This window comes from Solea solea, chromosome 4 (genome assembly GCF_958295425.1).
Source record: "Solea solea chromosome 4, fSolSol10.1, whole genome shotgun sequence".
Lineage (NCBI taxonomy): Eukaryota > Metazoa > Chordata > Actinopteri > Pleuronectiformes > Soleidae > Solea > Solea solea.
This window is the reverse complement of record NC_081137.1, coordinates 15,816,330-15,836,453: the sequence shown is the minus strand read 5'-3', so window position 1 is coordinate 15,836,453 and position 20,124 is coordinate 15,816,330. Positions and strand designations below refer to the sequence as shown.

The window sequence follows — 20,124 nt, the reverse complement described above, 5'->3', positions numbered from 1 at the left end:
CTTACAGGAAGTGGCCATAAAGTGTTCTCACACACCTGACGGTTTCACAGAAGAGAAGAGAATTAACCCACTCACCTCAAAGTCTGTGACATTTACAACATGTGTTCAGTTTGTTGTAAAAATGCAGCTTCACCTCTAGATGCCACTATCTTACACACTGGTTCTTTAAGGCATTATTGTAGCTGATATACATGGATTTTCCTATCTTCATTACGAAAAAAAAGGCCCACAGGGTGTGTGTGTGTAACTGTGTCGCCATTATACGTTCTTCTGTTCTCTGGCACAGTCTATCCAGAAGAGGATAGACTTTGTCACAAAGTTATTAATGCATTACTCAGTAGCGAGCACTCTGTGTTTCTAAGAACAAATACATATTACAAGTCCGTGAGGTGCAATACACCTTTTTCTTTCCCACTTAAACGTCCAATGGGATCAGCTCCTGGTATAAATTCTGGACAAACATGTCATAATAACTGTAATATCACACAGAGGACAAACTTTGGATGCAAATTGAAGGACACAAAGAGTCTCCAACACACTGGGAAGGGAAACATGTTGCGTACACACAGTACTTGTAATCAATGACTCTCGTAGATTTAACTGTAACATTTCCTCTTTATCCTCTTTTTACTTTGCAGTTCTTGCCTCTGTCATATGTCTATAATAAATAAATTAAACTGCCTTTCCTAGCAGTTCTTTACTCGTGTGTGCGTGGATGTGGCGAAAGCACGAGCTTCATCTTCTGTACATACTCAGTGATGCATACATCACTTCATAACCTTCCATCATATCACGCCTACATATCCCAAGCATAACATTACAGGCAAGTAACGCCTATATAATGTAGTTTCTGGTCTCATTCATTTACCTATTCATTCATTCATTCATTCATTCATTCATGTTGAAGTCATGTTGACAAATACCTGACTAAACCAGAAAATAATGCATCACATCTCTAACTGAACTACTGTGGAATAAAAACAATAAGTATGTTAAGTTGGAGGTGTTTATCAACCTTATAGCGGAAACTAATGTGCGTTTCGTTCCAAAATAAAAGCACCACGCCCTGAGACATGGTTGTTGATACTAGTTTTAATGATCATTATTTCATTGCTGTTGTTTCTGACTCTGTTTGTATAACATAAATGAAATAATTCTGAATTTAAAATGTTTTTCTTGCGGGTGTCTGAGGCTTCTACCTTGCACAGTAAACCGGATGTGGTTTGCCATCATCTCTGCGCTCTGCTGACTCCAGCAGCAGCAGCAGCAGTGAGTCTGTGGATGTTGCTGCGTGGGAGGGCGGGGCTGCTCTGTCTCTATGTGCTGCCGTGGAGTGGAGAGAGTGATGTAGCAAGAGTCCGGGACGCAGAGGGAAGCAGATCTGAACACCAGTGCGGCTGTTTTTCCACCCGAATTGAATCTAAATTATAATCTGTGGCGGTGTATTTCAGGCAGGAGCACACATGGATTTAAGTGACATCCTAATCTGACGTGAACATTAGTGGAGCCTCATCCGTGCAACCTGACACACGGACATCTTGTTTTTTTTTATCCCCCTCTCTCTCAGGGTGAAGGAGATATTTTCCCCCACTTTGGTTTTCTGGAGTGGAGCTCCGTGAAGTGACCGCACCATGGCGTGGCCCTGTATCAGCAGGGCGTGCTGCATGGCCCGCTTCTGGAACCAGCTGGACAAGGCTGACATTGCGGTGCCTTTGGTCTTTACCAAGTACACGGACGTGTCCGAGATGCAGCACATCCAGCTGCAGCCGCCGCAGGCCCGGGTCACCATAGAAACGCAGCCGCCTCGCGCTCAGACCCGCGCCGCCGCCAACAACAACAACCCCGGCGCTGGCGCGCGGCCGCCGCGCAGGTGCGTCTCCGAGGAGCGCGTGTGCAGCTCGGTGATGCGCGAGGACTTCAAGCACTGGAACGTGCGACCGGAACCGAGCTGCAAACCCAAGAACGAGTACCACGAACCGGACACGCCGTTCAACAGCGAGACCCAGTACCAGAAGGACTTCAAGCCCTGGCCCATCCCGAAGAGGTACGACCACCCGTGGATACAAAGATCTACGACCACCACCTCCGGAGACGAGCGGGCACCGGAGCGCTCCAGGCATGGGAAAAAACACGCGGCAGACGCGGACAGCGGCGTGGAGAAGAGCGCTATTGCTGACAAGGTGCAGGAGAAAGACCTGCTGCAGGGACAAGACAGGAAGAAGAAGTCCAGTAAACAACAACAACAACAACAACAACAACAACAACAACAACAACAGCAACAGGGGGAGAAGAAGGTGGAAGCCGAGGGCAAAGGGAGAGCAGTGGACGCTGTCAACAGACAGATCAAAGAGGAGATTACAACCGGAACATCATACAAGTGAGTTCAAACCTGAGAGTCAGTGTGAGGCTTCAGGCCTGCGTGGAGAGGTCACAGGGGTCAACGTGTTATAAAGGGGATTACAAAAGTGCAGTTTCAGTGCAGTGCAGTACTTTTTGGGCTGTTGTTTTAAAACAACCCACAAACAAATGTTGGAGATGGTTGATGGAGATAGAGCAGTAACTTTAATGGCTTGGTCACAAAAGAGGTCACCAATCCATGACAGGGCCACGTAGAGACTAACAACCATCCACTCTCACAGTCAATTTAGAGTGTCCAGTTTTACCCAATTTCCATATTGCATGGTTTTTGGACTGTGGGAGGAAACCGGAGAACCCGGAGAAAACCCACGTACAGAAAGGCCCTTGTTCTAACGTCTTTACACCAACTGTGTGGCCCACAAGGTGCCATTTGATGCCATAAATTAAGAACACCAAGCAAAATCAACACATCACATTTGACTCAATACATCTTTATTGCTGCTTCCCATCTGTACTAATCCGTTCATCACATACGTCCATCTTATTAGTAGTTTTAAGCATTTTTCCATAGGTTTCAGTCATGTGATTCTGATTGTCATCCTTTATTCAGTGACTGGCAAAAAAAAAGTTCAAATTTACATCTCACTAGAGCTGCGACTAACGATTCATCTCATAATGGATTCATGTATTGATTCTTTTCTTGATTAATTGAGTCCTTAAAAATGTCAGAAGATGTTGATCAGTGTTTACCAAACCTGGAAATAATGATGTTCTCAAATGTGTTGTTTTGGCCACAATCCAAAATCATTGAGTTTGAATGATTTGTTTGTGATAAGGAGCAAAAGAAAGCAGAAAATATTCACATTTAAGAAGCTGATAAATCAGATGATTGATGAACACAACACTCAAATCAATGAATGGATTATCAAAACTTTATTTCCTTCACTTACTAAACATGAAGACAGATTACACTTAGATTTATTTGGGGCTGAACATTATGAATTAGGTTTTTAGCACTAATATATTTGGACCTTCGTCTAGACAGAGGTGTGAATATATAACCACCGTATTTTTAAGTACATTGTAGAATCAATGGGAGCACTTTATTTAAATGGTAAAAGGATTCATCATTTTCTTATTTCTAAATGGGCAGTTGACTTACGGAAACACAACACAATGATGCACCGTATTCACCAGATGTTCCAGCCATTATTTATTAACAAGAAGCTTGTTACTGTGGCACGTTCACATTTGGGACACATTTTATTTTTTTTACTGTAGTTCTGCTTCCTCCCCTCCCCCCTCCCCCCAGGAGAGTCTCATTTATTGACGGGCCTTGGACAAAATCTTAAGCAGATGAGACGTCCGTCCATCACACGCTGACACGCGTTGAAATGTGACATTTTCCTTATTTAATTATTCAATTCACCTCACAAGCGCGAGGGTAAAAGACACAAAGTGGCAGCTGGTTTTCTTAAATAAGCCGCTCAGCGTCACAAGCAGGACGTGGAAATGACGTTACAGCCTAATCAACACAGACAATAACACTATTATATGGAAAAGTTCATACTCAGGCCCGTGAGGCTCATCGTCCCTGTCCTGTTATGTAATGCAGCCGAGGATGATGGGTACTGGTGGATGGATGAATAAGCATCCAGTCACGTGTTCACCTGCTTCATAAAGCTGTACATCACTGCTGCTGCTGCTGAGCGTGTGACATGGTGTGATGTATGACAACTATAAATCTTTTTTTTTTTCTTGTTACAGCTGTAACTTGGGCTTTAAATGTTTGTGGAGGGTTTAGTATTTCAGTATCTGTTGCATCCGAGTGAGTCATATTTCAGCATTGCATTAGATTCAGTTCTTGAATTGACTGGATGTTCACAGCATGGCTCAGTGTTGTCTCAGAATGCAGGTTTAGGGTTGAGACTACAGCAGAATGAATCACCAGATAATTGATTTATCAGTTTGATTGTTTTTATCTGGGTAAAAAGTAATTATGTTGTTTTTTTTTTAGCAGGTTTATTGTGAATATTTTCTTTATTTGCTCCTCTCTGACAGTTAGCGGAGTAAATCTTTGGTTTGTGGACAGAACAAAAATATTTAGTTTTCTATTTCCTGACATTTTATGGATGCAACATGAATGACAAAAACAACAGACAAAAATAAAATAGAGAAATTGAGGTATTTTATTTTAAGCTATATTGTTCAGGGGCTTTTATTTTGAAGGTCTGAGAGAAAGAGGCACAGATTTTCTCAGATTTTTAGCTGCACAGTATTGGTGCTCATACATTATGGATTCTATGAAGTGCTGTTTTAGCATGGAAATATTCTTGTAGTGGTTTTCTGACACTGCTGAAGTAAACGTTGGTTTTGACCTTAGTTTAGACATTTTGACATGAGATTAGTGAGTGAGTCTTCCAGCTGTTATGCACACACACACACACACACACACACACATTACATGGAAGCAGCCTTGACATCCAACCTCTGTCTTCTTCTGCCAGTGGAGACACAAAGCAGGTCAACTGTGGTTTAATAGCACAGATACTGTACACACACACACACACACACACACACACTTACACTTGCAGTGCACACATGTGCTTTATCTCTCACTTTCACATCATCATCATCTACTGTATGTATGCATCAATGCACATTTAATAGTCTGGAGCAATCTGGGGCACCAGGGAGACAAGGGACCCATCGTCTGAATTGTATCCACCTGGGAGAGTCCCTGTCCTGGCTGCCAGAGTGCACTTATCCCCCTTGGAGACTGCATTGGTAATGTTCCTACGAGGACCATCACTGCAGTCTGATGAGCTCAGTTAGATCTGAGTAATCACATTATTAATAACAATATTTAGCCAATGATGATGATACCACTTTCTAAACTTTGGCTTCAGGGTTTTGCTTTGTCATATTTAAGTTTAATCTTCCTCCTGTCTGAATGAGGCTGTGGCACAGATGTGAATCCACCCTCAATGAGAGGATCCACAGCACAAGTAATTACTGAAGTGCACGTCACGTATTCTGAGTCCATGACACATCAGGTTCTCTGTAGGATTACAGAATCTCTTTTAACTTGCTGATATCGTCCAGACAGAGGTCAGTTCTTTAATGTCCAGTGGATGAATTGGATTCTAATTGTATGATATTGATTTTAATCAACTGCACAAACACAGAGCTGCTTATGTTAAGGCATGTTTATTGAAGAGTGGGTTAACAGATGGAATAATGCAGGAACCCAGAGGCGAAGGCTGAGATCTGATGCAGACGATCTGAACAAACAAACAACTAACTAACTAACTACTAGAGAACGAGCTCTCTTCTAGAGAGTTGTTACAGAGGTCTGTAACAATCTGGCAACAAGAAGCTGGAGAACCAGGAAATAAGTAGAGTCTTGATGATTAGATTGGAAGCAGGTGTGCACCCGCCACAGGTGAGCTGATTGCATGCCGAGGTGAGAGGAGGAGACACAGGCGGAGAGGAAGGCGGAGCATATGACAGCTTACCTGTATACTTTTTATTTTTATCAATTATCATAATAGTGTCAGGGTTGCTTATCATAGCAAGTAAAAAAGGGAAAACAACAGACAAATATTCATATGTATATATATATATATATATATATATACACTGTATATGTATACATATATACATATACAGTATACATCATATGGAGCAAATATGTATATTTGGTGGTACTTGTACCCCTTTAAATATATGATGTTTACTCCTATTTGTTTAGCATTTAATGTGACAGTGATCCTAATAATCAAGACCATGAATCTGGCAACATGAACTACAGATTTTTACAGGATTTTAAAAGATGTCTTTTAAAAAAGAACTGCAGCTACTACTTCTCTCTCTAAAGTATAGAACGTGCAGGAACTGTGTTTTTGTACGGACCCACATGAGGTGTCTTTTCTGTCACCAGCCTTTTTTCTCCTCCAAGGACACACTTTTCATGAACCATTTAAGCTTTTCTGATCACAAAGCGTTTCCACAGAAACATGAAAGGCCACTAGTTTTTTTTCTCCCTTCTGTTAACTGTTTCTTTTCCATCTTGCGTGAACTGGGTGCAGCTTCCCAGTCACAAGCCCCGTCGTCCAGCCTCGGTCTCGCCACAGCATCATGTCGTTAAATGTCCTTTTCTGCATGAAAATAAGTGGTGAGTGTGAGGCGGAGGCTGCTGGAGTCTTTGTTGGTCTATTTTTTTTTCACTGCACAAAAGCCATTGTTCGTCTTGTCAATCACTATTTGATGTGTGCATAATGCGTGACATTCAAAGGAATCGCGTCGGGGGATTTGCAAGTATATGCATGAGAACGTCAGTGAATGGAGTCACATCGCTTCCACTAAGGCAGGTAGTGCAGGTTCACTGAGTTCACTTAAAGAGAGAGAGAGAGAGGGAGTTACTGAGGAGGTGTGAGGGTTTTTTTTTTATTTTTTTGTCACGTACGTCTCACCTTGAGACATAAAATCCTCCCTCTTTCAGCCAAAGATGCTCAAGAGACTCAGAGTGAGGTCTGTGTTCTTCTCTGTCGAGCATTCAAGGCAGAAACACAGATCCTTCACCTCTGAGAGCAGGAGGCAGGAACAGTGAAACTCTTTCCTCTTTCATATTCTATGCCAATAGTAAAGGTGTGTTCCTGCATACTGCAGCCAAACAGAAAACCTCAGCTCATATCCAGTATTCAGTTGTTGCATCAAATTAGATGCCTGTTAAAACATTGTTTGGTCCATAAAATTTGGAAAAATGTGGATCAGAGTTTCCCCAAACCTGGAAATGACGAAAAGGGAATAAGTTTTAATGATTTCTTTGTTATATGGAGCAAAGAATCCAGAAAATATTCATATTTAAGAAGCAAAAAAACACTCAATCCGATAAAGCGATCATCAAATTAGCCGATGATGAATTTGGTCATTGATTGATAATATGTAATGTGTGATTAGTTGTTGCAGCCCGAGGTGAAAACCTGCACCATGTGATAAACCTGGTGCTTACAGATTGTTGTTTTTATTGAAATAAAATAACTTAGAAACAGTAATTGCCACCCAGTGTCACCGACATGAACCAGATTCTTACTTGCAGGTCTTCAAACATGCATATGAGCACGACAGGGCTTCAATGGTTTGTGGTGATTTTGCCTGAAATGAGAGTGATGGTGATGTGAAAGCATCTTGACAGTGCCGCTCCAAGATTTTATGGGGCCCTGAGCAGAATTTGATCTCGACCAGAATGTTCAAATGCAACATTTCTGATGGTTTGCTAAAAAGAAAAGACCAGGCAGGTTAGTGACGTGACCACAGTAGCACTAGATAAACCTGTGTACTCCTGCGATGTGCTCTTTCCATTGAGCTCCAGAGAGGCTGTGAGATAGAGAGGAGGACGGCCGATCCCTGGAGGGGATTATTGACCAGAAGCCAGGCTCCACGCCCACTGACACACCAAGAAACACTGTGAGGAAGTGAAGCCGCTGCCCTGAGCGTGGGCAGACCGTCCTTTTATCTTTAGGCCGGTGCTGTTGTAGCTGTGACACAGAGTCAAGGTTCCCTGTTGCTGATGTTACATCTATACAATCTGTACACGCAAGTAAAGATACAAGCAGCTTCATTTCCTTGCAAGTAAGGTTTTGAGCGCTCCGTCAGCTTATTTTATAAAAGGACGGTGAAAAATGCTGTTGCCTCAAGTGCGAGAGCACTTTTGCAAATCAATGAAAACCAACATAAAGATTACAGTATTGACTTGATTAATGGTCGTTTCTGGAACCTGGGAATAAAAGGAGTACAGATTGGACTGGGATTAGTTTTAGCAGTACCCAGGACCAAAGCATATTCATTAAAAATGTCCAAAATGTCTTATCTAATCTAAATTTTTACGTTCAAATGTATATTTTAACTGACATAGTACAGTCTTTTACAGTAAATGAGAGGTCTGTGTGGTATTTATGGCCAAACTGTAGCTGTTCTACCTTCCATTCTGCTGTTGGAGGTGATTGTCATTAAAATACAGTTTGATCTGTTTTTCTGACTGAAGTTTTTCTTTTTCCCCTTCTACTCTCACTCGGTTTTCCGCGGCCTGTCAGTAACCTGTCACGCTGCTTTTATAGTAACCGTGTACGAGTCGAGACAGCTCGCACAGGGCGACACAGTTTTGAATGCACACAGGGTTTTTGTTCTGCTGTCTCAGGACTCTTTCTGTTAGTCCAGATTGTGTCATGTTTCGAGCTGCACGGTTTGCATGAAGCTCAGCGGGCAGTGATGTACCCTGGCATGTTTCCACCCATGTCAGTGCCAGTGTTTGGCCCTTCTCTGCACATGCACTCCTCCACAGTGGGTCAGCAGGGGTCAGCTGTCCAAAGCAGCGCCTCAGTGACTCAGAGAGGAGACTTTCTCCTGAAATAACAAAGGCAGAAACGGTAAAACGGGGATAAACTACAGAAGATGCAAGAGGAGCTTGTTTGAAATGCGTCAAAGGAACTAAAGTAAATCCCATGTCCACATGAAACCATCATTTAACATAATGGCTTGTCGTTTGGGTCCAGCTCTGAAATCATAACCTCGTTGGTACAGGAAATGAACTCCTGGTATAAACGACACACCAGGAAACACAGAGAGAGCTCATTAGCTATAAATAGGCTTCTTTCTGTGAGTGGTTGAGCAGTGAGTGCATACAAGAATGAACCTCCACGTAATTCAACAAAATAGACTTATATTGTATTATTATACAATATTTCTTGACTGCTGTGATGTCATACCTTCATCAGTATGCTGTCTGAGGAGTGTTCCACTTTATTAAATGGTCCCATTTAGTTGAAAGAAGACCCTTAGTTTGACCTTGATATCAGTTTGGGTTTTCATTGAATATTGAAAGACTAATGTAATAAGTAATAAAGTATGATTTGTATTTCTGTTTATTTTCCTCCTGTACATTTCTGTCTAACGCAAAGTTTGTATTTCGTACTATTTTTTCATTGTAAGGTCTCTTTTCTGTCTTATTGTGAGTATAAATGGGCCTTTTGATGTATATCACCCTTGTACTTAAAAATATCTAATCCTTTACATTGACTCCCAATCACATTATCTAGATATATTAGTCCGACTTTGAGAAATTCAACTTATAATATAATATAATAATATTCCATTTTTACTAACTTGTTTGCATGTACAATATTGTTTTTTTTTACCTTTTTGTACCTGACATCCTCTCAGTGAACTGCTGTCTTTGTCCATGCCCAGTAAAATGTTTAACTCTATGGCCTGAGATAATATTTTGAATGTGAACTGTTTTCTCAGCAGTGATGTACAGTAGCCAAACGCAGTAGATACGGTTGTGTGACGTCCACAAGGCTTTTGTGAGCACTCGTTTTTAAACCACGTACCAAGTACACACTGACCTCAGAGACATAGGCCTTATTGTTGCACAGTCATACGTTGGTGAATAGCAGCTATCTTAGAGCAGAGCCTGCTGTATCACTCTGTGAACACCATCCCAACCACACTTTGTCTCTGTCTCTGTCAAACACACACACACACACACACGCTCATGTAGTCTCATGTGAGGCCTTTACACTCTTGGCCTTGGACATTGTTGTGTAACCTGTCTCAGCTCTGTGGCTTCTTGGCTCAGTTGAGCATTGAAAGTGGACTTTGGTGGTTACGTAACAGCTTTTCTGTGTGGTTTCCAGCGCTCCTCTGCCCCACTGGAGCTATTCCTGTATTCAATGACCATATCTCTGTCACCAGCCTTTGTATCATAAAGAGTTAGCTTTTTGCCTTGTGGTGAAATGGGACTTGTAATCCTTTTAAAGAGTAAAAATTCTATTCAATTCACTTTTATTTGTATTGCAACATACATTATCTCAAGGCACTGTAAGACAGAAACATTTATAATATTCAAGAGAGAGGAGTAACCCAACAGTTCACTCAATGAGCAAAACACTAAAGCACTAAACTCCCTTTTAACAAATCAGGACAATATAAGTGAATTAACTTCTTGCAAAGGGGTGGAAAATTCCCAGTAAATTTCCAGAAACTTTTCATGGGAACTTTTGTTTGTGTCACTTCTGGGCTTTTTATGGCCTTTAAGAAGGTCATAAAAACGTCTCTTTTAATATTGTGGTCTATGGGAAAATTGCTTTTTGGGCCGCATGAGTATTTTTTTGTTGCAGTACCACAAGTGGCCACTGGGAAAAAAAGTAGCTGCAAGCCAGAGGGGGAGGTACTTTATAGAGTTCTTATAATACATCCATGTCATGTGATGTGCATGTAGGGGGTGTGGCCTCAACAGCCCTGCAGTAAGTAGTGTGCTATGTGCCTGTGACTGAGGAATAGCATTGCTATTCAACTGTATTTGAATACAAATCTCATCGTTTTAGCCAAGATTATGCTACAATATTCTATTTACCTGCTATATTTAAATTCCCAACCCTCAGTTTTGAAAATGTCCAGCTTATTCCTGTTAATTCCCATTAATTCCGATCACATTTTGAAAATTCCCAACTTCGCCAAATAAAGTCTTTCTCATTTTTCTGGACTTTATTTGGACTACAATTTAAGTATGCAATTTTAACATGGTGGAGTATTAACAGATAACATACATCATATACATAACATCAAAACATTAACTCTGCACTCGATCACAAGGACGAGAACTTACCGTAAAGATGTGAACTGTTTCCGACATCTATTACATTCTTTAATCTCCATAGAGCATACAAGGGGCAGCCCATGGCCAAGTGGTACCCAATCCCCATTGCTGGTTGTTAAGTGGACACTCTAAACTGACCCCAGCCACGGGGGAGCTCACATAAACCCACATAAATGGGTGGGTTGCGTCAGACGGGCGTCCAGCGTTGAGATCTCTGCCAAATCAAGTGTGCGGTTCATCTGTCGAAAAAAACAGCAACGAAAAAAATCACAGAACCGTTGTGATTTGCTAATGGCATGGTTTAAAATTGCAGTTTTGATTTGAATGGTTAACCACCAGATTATATAGATGGGCAGTGGTGGGAATTGTAGGGTAACACATGGTGATATCAGAGATTTATCATAATATATGTCAGACTGTTCGAGAAAATGTCCGTAAACAAATAAAGTGCAGATTTTGAGAGTGTTATCTAACCATGTTACACTCTCTCATGAAGTAGTGACAGTCAACATGGCGGGGAAATGTGATTAGAGCGCTGTCATTTGTCCTCCCACATGCTGTTCCGCGATAATCCTCCACCAGAACTCATGTGGTCAGAACTCGGCTTTTACGCTCAGCTGGAAAGTTGAGCAGCAGTCTCAGGGCGTCCTCCTCAGTGTAATAACGTTAGAGGATTTTAAATCAATGTGCTTGTCCCTCCCACATTATTGTCTCCATGGCTGTTTTCCGTTGCTGCAGTTATTGAATTGATGTCTTTCCATTAGACTTGGCCTTATAAGCTCTAATAGAGTCTCCAGTACAGCAGTTTTTGTCTTGTCTGCTCTTCTGTCCACACAAGTCCTGTTTTCTAATGAGCTTTTTTAGAGACTGGAGATGTTCCAGTCACTCTTGCCTACTTCGCTTGGCTCTGAACTGTGATCTTCTTTGTATTTGTTGATAAATTCAGATATGAGTCAGATATGAGATATTTATTTATCTCAGATTTTCTTTTCCCTCGTGTAATGCATTTACGATGTTATAATGACACTCACCTGTCAATCACATATTTTGGCCCTACTTTGTTTATTATAAGTAGGTACAGGGACGGCCTAAGTCTTTATGGGGCCCTAATCAGAATTTGATTTGGGGTGCCCCCATTGATACCAATGTAATAAATTGCATTAATTAGAGTTGTGTTATTTACACCACACCAGTGCAAAACCACTTTGTGTATTCAAGTGTGGTGACACTGAACCTCAATTGCACCAGAAAACCAGTTTAATGACTTTGGTTTTTAAAACTTAGATGTGCAAATGTGCACTAAATGAGCAAATATATAATATATGACTTTATTGATATTTTGATTTGATTTCATGTGATTCTGCTATATATATGTACATATATATATAGTTTCCTGCAAATGGATGAATAATGCAGAGGAAATACAGAATAGTGCAGAGGCAAATCCAGTGTGAAGGACAGAGAGAGAGAGAGCTACAGTGTGATAGTAAAGGCAAAGACATTCACATGCAGCTGCTGCTGCTGAGGTGCTGTGTGTCTCTCCTCTCTGCTGCTACATGTATCCTTACGTTCTGAAATGTGAGGAGGAGGAGGACGACGGCGCAGCGAGAGCATGTGCTCCGTGTGAAGGACACACTGCTGACCTTCATCACTCAGTCACGCTCACTGGGGTGCTCGCCTCGCAGCACCCTCCTCTTCCTCACTGTCTCTGACATGCTTTGTTCTACGGTCGTTTTATCAGCACCTGCATTTCACACTTACTTCTCCTGCATGGAGCGTCATTAAAAACGTGAAAACAGCAGTTTGGCGACGCGTGACGCTGCTCCGTTCACAGTGAAGTGAGCGGCATTTCATTTGAAGCCTCCAACTTGTCCAGAAAGTGTTTCCTTGGCACTTTAGGCAGGTAGAATCCAAAATCACAGAACATTATATATTATTTATTATATATATATATATATATATATATATATATATATATATACATACACAAATTTATATAAACCTCATACATTAAAGAGGATACTCATGGATAGGAAGTGAAGATCACAAGAGATTTATGAAAACAATCAGGGAAAGACAGGAAGAAAAAGATAAAAGAACATTAGGCAATGTCATGTAACATTAAAAAACATAAAAACAGACTAATGTTTTCATATTTTGTTGTGTAATATACTGTTTCTTTCCATATATAATATAATGTTATATAGTGTTTCCAACACTCACTGGATTTAAAGAGTCCCTTTTTTTCATTTAACCTTCATTTAACCAGGAATTAAACTCATTGAGATTAAAAATCTCTTTTGCAAGAGAGTCCTAGAGTCCGCCCTCTGGACTACACTGAGAAAGTGGGTGAGAGGAGAATGTTGGCAAAGCTGTCCAGTCTTCATGTTTACTTTCTATCATGAAAGTTCCACATTGTATTGTTGTAAATTGGTTTTAATAGTTATGTTTTGAATCATTTCTCATATACTTATATATCCCTGTACTACATCTTTGTTATTGCTTATTGTATATACATTATTTTGTCTTTTTTTGACATTTATCATATTTTATTGCCCCCTGTACTTTTTTTGCTGCTCTTACAAGTGAATTCCCCCCTGGTGTAGGATCAAAAAAATCTAATCTAATCTATTCAAAGTAACAGACTTTTGCATTTTGATGAAGTCAAACCCTCTGTGAAACATTAATTGATTACGAATACTAATTGCCGTTTGCTGCCCGCTCTGCAGCCAAAGCCCTTCCAGTCATCAAATAATTAAAAAAGACAACAATGCCCATGATCCATTCCTGGCATCTCCAAACTAGGTCTTTTGTTATTGTAAGCATTTACAGAAATTGTGAGTGTCCAGGGTCATTAAAGCGCAGCAGGAATTATAACTCCTCTGATGACTGTGTCCCTTCTTTCCCCACAGAACTGAATTTAAGGCTTACAGAGATGTGAAGCCGACCAAAATGATCCGGGCCAAGTCTCAGTACCTGCCCCCGGATGAGAAGACCTGCCTGGAGACCAGCTATAGCGCCACCTACAAGGGACAAGTCCCTCTGCGTTCGGCCGACAACAAGGCCCAGGAGAGGCGGAGGATACGCAGTTTGTACAGCGAGCCTTACATAGACCCCATTAAACAGGTGAGGATGCACCGTGTCGTAATGTACATTTAGGAGGGGGGGAGGGAAGAGGAGCTGATTTACTGTGTATCACTGTCATGCTGTAAACGTAGCACATCACAGTTCTAGAAGCAATTCCCAGCAATCTGATTTCCACTATCCAACATCCTTAGGTTGACAGATATAGTGCCCTTCGCTCTAAACCCAAAAAGTCTGGAGCCACTGCGGCAGGGAAGCCAGCGAAGAAAGCCAAAGATAAGCAGAGCGCCGGGCTGAGGGGCGCCAAGAAGACGGCCTCAGAGATCCAGCCTGAGAACCGGCCAGCAGTGGGGGACAAGGAGAAAAGTAAAGAGATGAACAACAAACTGGCTGAGGCAAAAGAGTAAAAATCATTTAGCACTACTTCTCCTTTTGTTTCTTATATACTTCTTTTTTTGGGGGGAAATCAGACACAGAGGCTGCAAAATTAGTTAAGATTTCCCCTCTTTGTCCTTATCTCTGTCCTCTGTCTCCTCTTCAGTCTCTTCTTCTCTTTGTATCCCTCTTTCATTCTTCTCTTGCTACCTCTGGGTCACAGTTGAACACTGATGCTAGGATAACATGTTGACGTTGTCATTCATTGCTCCCGCTGCCTCACTCTATGTTAGATCTATAGTAAGGAGTAGGAGCACACACACACACACACTTCCTCCGCCATTTGACGCCATCCACCACCCAACCCCCCCACCTCTGCTTGCCTCCATCTCCAGGTTGCCATGGCTACCGGCTGCCTGGTTAGCCAATGGATGGCTTTCTGTTACATGGGCCCGCCAACGAGCAATTCTGAAGGCTTGGCTTTGATGAGCTGAGCAGATTGCTTTGTTGAGTTTATCAAGGATTTTCCCTCTCTTTCTTTTATTTCATTTACATATATATATATTTATTTATTTATTTGTTGTCGTTTTGTTTTTTTTGTTTTTTTTTTTGTTCTTTTAATAAAGATAAAATCAAATTGTCACTTTGCTTTCTGAATTTACAAAATTCTGCCGCAAAAATTGCAAATGAAAATCTTTGATAAATGTGCAGCTTGCGAAAGTCATGAGTGTCTGGTTCCACGGCTGCTCTGTCATCAGCGCTTTCTCTCCTCTGTTCGTCTGGAGCTCACGGAGCTTGCACTTTGTCTTGGGCAACACTTTGTTCAATGTGATTTTGAATTATGTTGCTGGCTGCGTATTATTTTTTATTTTTTTAAGTCCATTCATAGAGACAAAAGGCTTTGATTGTTTCCTACTTTTTTATTTGGTAACACTCAGTTTATTGCCAACAAACCATGTGGACCACACAAGACTGATTATGCATTAAACAGCAGGCGTTTGCATAGCGGATGAGTATTTGATAACACTGTCATGCTATCGTAGTGACATTTAACACGAGAGGAACAACAGTTTTCAGATTCAGAGCGACGGTGACTTTCAGAGTGGGGAACCGTCAGCGTCAACAGTCTTCGGCCGCATCGTAACACTCTTTTTGAGGACGTACGCTGCCCACCAATGTGATTAGACTGCAGACGGCTCATGTTGCTGCTTACCAGCGACTTTCACATCATGGCTAATGGACGGAGCACACTTACACTGCGACTCTCCGTCACTCTCTGTGTCTGAATCCATGTTGCTCTTCTTGTTTTTGCCTCAATTAAAAGTAGAAGGTATAACGAGGTATGTTGGTTCGATGAGGTTGAGGTCGATTTTTTAGAACTTGCTGTTCAAAGTGATGGTTTTGTGAGAGGTTGGAGTAAAGTGGAAAAATCTGGTTTAAAGGTTAAAGGTAAAGGGGATGAGTTAAGTCGGTATTGTGCGTGTTAATCTGTTTTTGAAACAATTATAATCTCTCTTGATGGAGTCTGTGTATTTATAACTGCAGGGCTGCACACGTTGGCGAGTGAGGCTCAGAGCAAACTGCTTTCTTTAAACCTTAGCATATGTACATATAGAAGCACCTATTTTAAAGAGCACACACACCTCTGTTTTCACCCGCTCTGCTATTTCCCTCCATCCTGACCAGATGAGTGTTTTCTGTGGTGTCTGAGCTGCAACCATCATCGCCGCCACCACGTCTGTCCGAGCCGAACATCAGGAATGAGGGCCAGACTCATGAGCATTTTGCAGCCTTTGGTTTTGGGAATGGGGGGGGAGGGGGGTCCACTTTCATTCAACACAGGCAAGAGGGTGGGTTGGTGGGTGGGAGGGGCTTGCGGGGAGGGCAGTACATGTATACAGTGCTTAGCACACCACACACCTGGTGCTATCTTTGTGATTTTAGCCAAATAAGGATAGAAAGTATGGTTAAAGAAAGTGATGTCTCTTGGGCAAAAAGAAAAAAGAAAAAAAAAAAAAAACAATAATGATAATAATAGAAAATTTGACTGTGACGTGCTTGTGTTTCTACCTGCTTGCTCATATTTAATGAAATATAACAAATAAATGCACAAAAAAAAAAAGCAGAAAAAGCAGTGTCTTCTTGCTTCCTTTTGTTAAGAGATTAGCGGTCGCAGGTACCTGTCAGTGTGTCTCTCGTCCCGCTCTTTGTCTTTGTGAGACGGACAAATACAAAATCCACATGGAAGAGAACTTTTGCTCACAACTTTCTATGCTTATCCAAGATTGCGCCACATTCTGGCATGAGCTCTGGCATCCTCTCCAGGCCCTGCATGTCGCACCCTCATGTGAGAACTCCAGAATATATTATTGCTGCACCTCGTCTCAATATATTCCATGATCTCATCCTACTTTTCACGCAGCATGTCAAAGGATGTCCAGAAACTTATTCCAGAACACGATGTCATATGCTTCCTAGGGCTCTAGTGAAAGGGGATATATGTAAAACCTGTACAACTGAAGCGGCCTTTAGGTTTTTTTTAAATGTTTACTGCAATCCCAGTTTGACTATGTATGCACAGAGCGACACTTACAAACTTTAAACTAAAACAGGGCCAAACTTCATCATGTAAGTGATGCTCTGTGCATACAGTCAGTTTAAAACACTGTCGGGCTTCACACACAAACCCACACACTTAACCGAAACATCCATCTTAAAAAAAAGTGTATGAGCGTTGTTTTTCTTCTTTTCTGGTTGAGACATTTTTGAGAACGATAGAGAGGCTTTTTAGATTCGGTAGCATTTTCATCTTTCATTCAGCCCACAATTATGAATTAAATTATGAATATACTGGCTGCAACAGTGTTACATATAGCCCCTTTAATGTATACATTTAAATTTAAAGTTAGACTACATTTGCTGAGACCACATTCCTCATCCTCATACTTAAGATTGGTGACGTTAGAACTGGTTTTGAGGATGTCGCCCCTTGGATGATGCTCTCTGTCCGTGTTCTGTGTGCTAATGAGTGACATTCTGATTCATTTGAAGGGTTGTGCTAAAACAGCACCACTACATACAACTCTGCCAGCCAATCCGAGACATTGGCTGGGTGCAGACTCTAAAGCAACACCTGTGGGGCTGTGCGCTACCCGATCCCAGGTAACCGGCTGAGAACGAAAACAGAGAATAGACCATGAGTCCACAAGTGCCACTCATACTCATTCGTGTGTCTCCATGGAGTTGTGATTGACGTGTGTTTTCTATGACAGTGGCCCACTTTTGTTTTGTTTTGTTTTGTTTTGTTTTTTGTTGTTTTCTGGGGAATCAGCCACATTATTTTGCGGCCCGCTCCTCAGGTCACAGCCGCTCTATGTTTCTCTTCCATATGGACACTAGAGTAAAGAGTGAATGACCGCCTGCCTGCTCGCACATCACACATGCAAGGTTCCTTAAGGTGCCTTTTTCTTAAGGAGGCCACAGACGTTAGTCCACTCATCTCCAACGTCATGACAGCAGAGCTTCACCCTCTCCTTCTTCTCTCTCTCCTCGTGGGCAATCCGCCCGAATGACAGTTTGAATTTTGAATTACGGGGATTCATTTTTCACCAAGAGGAGAGTGGAGGTCACCGCATCACATGCGATGGTTCCAAATTTCATACTATGTTTTGAATCTTTCCTTTTTTTCTTTTTCTTTTTTATTCATTTATTTATTTATTTATTTATTTTTGAATCTTTTCCAAACGCATGTCGCCACTGTTTTCTGTTGGATCTGCACTCTGATTTCCTCAAAGAATATCTGTTGAGATTTGGCATGGATGTGTGACGGAGTCAGATGGGGGTGAGTATTACAGTGCAATGGGAGGGAAGCAGCTCAGCTTTGGAAGGAGACAAAGGAAAGTGTAAGTGCATGTCAGTGGTTACTCACTCTCGAGGCTCAGTCCCATTTCTCAGTTTTACTTCTACCCGCCTGGCAGTTGTTAGTGGTTTTAAATCCAGCCCTTCACGAGCTTGTACCTCAGTGGAGACATGTCAGAAAATGTCTTCAATGCCTGGTGGATCAATTTATTGTGATAACAAGAGGCTGCAAACAAGTTCTGTTGTCTTTGGTGTAGCTACACAACATATGTTATCTTTATGATGATGACAGTTGCATTGGACTCATTTAATCTGGGAAATATAACACTTTATATGAATTGTGCCCCTGAAAAATCTCTGTTAGAGGGATGAGTTAGCCCTCACAATTCACCCTACCCCTCGAACTCAACAATAATTGTGACACACTGTGTCTGTATATGAATCTGCGTAACTGACAGGTAGGACAAAGAAGTGGGGTCAAGGCGTGAAATGGGATTGAGCCATCCTTGTACCGTCTTATGTCTTTGCTCCACAGAACACCCAGAGACCCTCATTGCACCGCTCACACCCTGTAATTCCAAAGTGAAGATAAAACCAATGGCTTTGATTGATCTAAGCTGTCCAATCTGTATTTGTCAAGCTTTAGAGACTTTAAGCTCAGATATTCTCATTATTGATGAGTGGTCACTGGGTGTTCGGCTCAACTCAACCCCGGATGTCTTGCTGCTGTTCACGTGAGAGAAAAACAGGCTCATTTTGTGTGTCTCTCTCTCTCTCTGTGTCTCCTCTGATATCGTAACCATGTGCTGCCCTCCTAGAGATGCTAAGGACGAGGTTCTCCGACCCAGCCATCATCATTCCCAAGGTGCTGTTGGAGGAGAACCACCACCAACACCTCCTCTGGAGAGGCCCGAACCTCGCAGGAGCAGCGGAGTCGTACGCTTTGCCCTAGATGGTAACCAGACGGAGTAGTTCTGCCTCCGAGGATCGAGGAAGCAGCTGCTTCTTAATGCACTGTCGCTCTGTACTGTATATATCTAGCATTTAAGTTAAATTAGCAAACCATATGAATCCTGCACAAACACACGCACACACTACAGACCACATATATTTGAAAAACACGCATGTTTGAAACAGCTTTTGGCTCAGAGTGATGTCTCGGCTGTTTGACTCAAAATGGCATTATTGCAAAGGTGCTACATAATTCCATGGGTTCATGCAATCTATTTTAAAAAAGGGGATTATGAATCCTGTTAGAAACACGACACCAAAAAGTGCTAAAACTATAAAATTACAAAAACAAAATGTACTGTTTTAGTGTAAATAAATGGGCACAACTTGCAGATTGCCTCGCTGTATTTCTGCTCAGTCATTTCCAAACTGAAGTGATGATGTGATGTGACGAGGAATTCAGTATTCTTGTTGAGGCAGGAGACTCAGATTTCAGTATTCTGTGAAGGTTAAACTTAGCGGGATGAAAAGGTAATTTTTTTTTTTTTTACCCTAAAAGATTCAACAAAGAAAATATATCAATATTTGATTATTTTCTTTGATACCACCGAAAATCAAAGGGTACGAGAAACTAAAACTGGTCAAATCTTCGAAGTGATGGTTTTAATTATAAATATTTCCTATCTTATGCAGGGAATTCAATGAGTTCTGTCTTCACTTAAAGTTTGTTTAAAGCTGAGTTTCTCAACTCTGGTCCTGGGGACCCACTGTCTTCATGTTTTAGATGTTTCTAGGGCTGCAACTAATGAATATTTTCATCATCGATTAATCTGTCGAAT

General features: G+C 41.5%; 1 protein-coding gene across 2 annotated transcripts; it reads left to right on the top strand.

Moving 5' to 3' along the window:
• The first annotated feature begins 1,289 nt into the window (after positions 1 to 1,289).
• Positions 1,290 to 19,682, top strand: map6a (microtubule-associated protein 6a). Of its 2 annotated transcripts, XM_058628274.1 has the most exons (5): positions 1,290 to 2,377; positions 13,930 to 14,143; positions 14,296 to 14,504; positions 17,528 to 17,638; positions 19,153 to 19,682. In XM_058628274.1, the coding sequence occupies exons 1-5, from the start codon at positions 1,632 to 1,634 to the stop codon at positions 19,304 to 19,306; spliced, it is 1,434 nt and encodes a 477-aa protein (XP_058484257.1). In that variant the 5' UTR covers positions 1,290 to 1,631; the 3' UTR covers positions 19,307 to 19,682. The 2 variants fall into 2 exon arrangements, with proteins under 2 accessions (XP_058484257.1, XP_058484259.1); XM_058628276.1 differs by lacking the exon at positions 17,528 to 17,638.
• Positions 19,683 to 20,124: the final 442 nt, after the last annotated feature.

Coding starts and splice junctions, on each gene's coding strand:
- map6a (XM_058628274.1), top strand. CDS start 1,632: ATGGCGTGGCCCTGTATCAGCAGGGCGTGCTGCATGGCCCGCTTCTGG. Junction 2,378..13,929: donor ACAACCGGAACATCATACAA/GTGAGTTCAAAC, acceptor CTTTCCCCACAG/AACTGAATTTAAGGCTTACA. Junction 17,639..19,152: donor TGTGCGCTACCCGATCCCAG/GTAACCGGCTGA, acceptor CTGCCCTCCTAG/AGATGCTAAGGACGAGGTTC.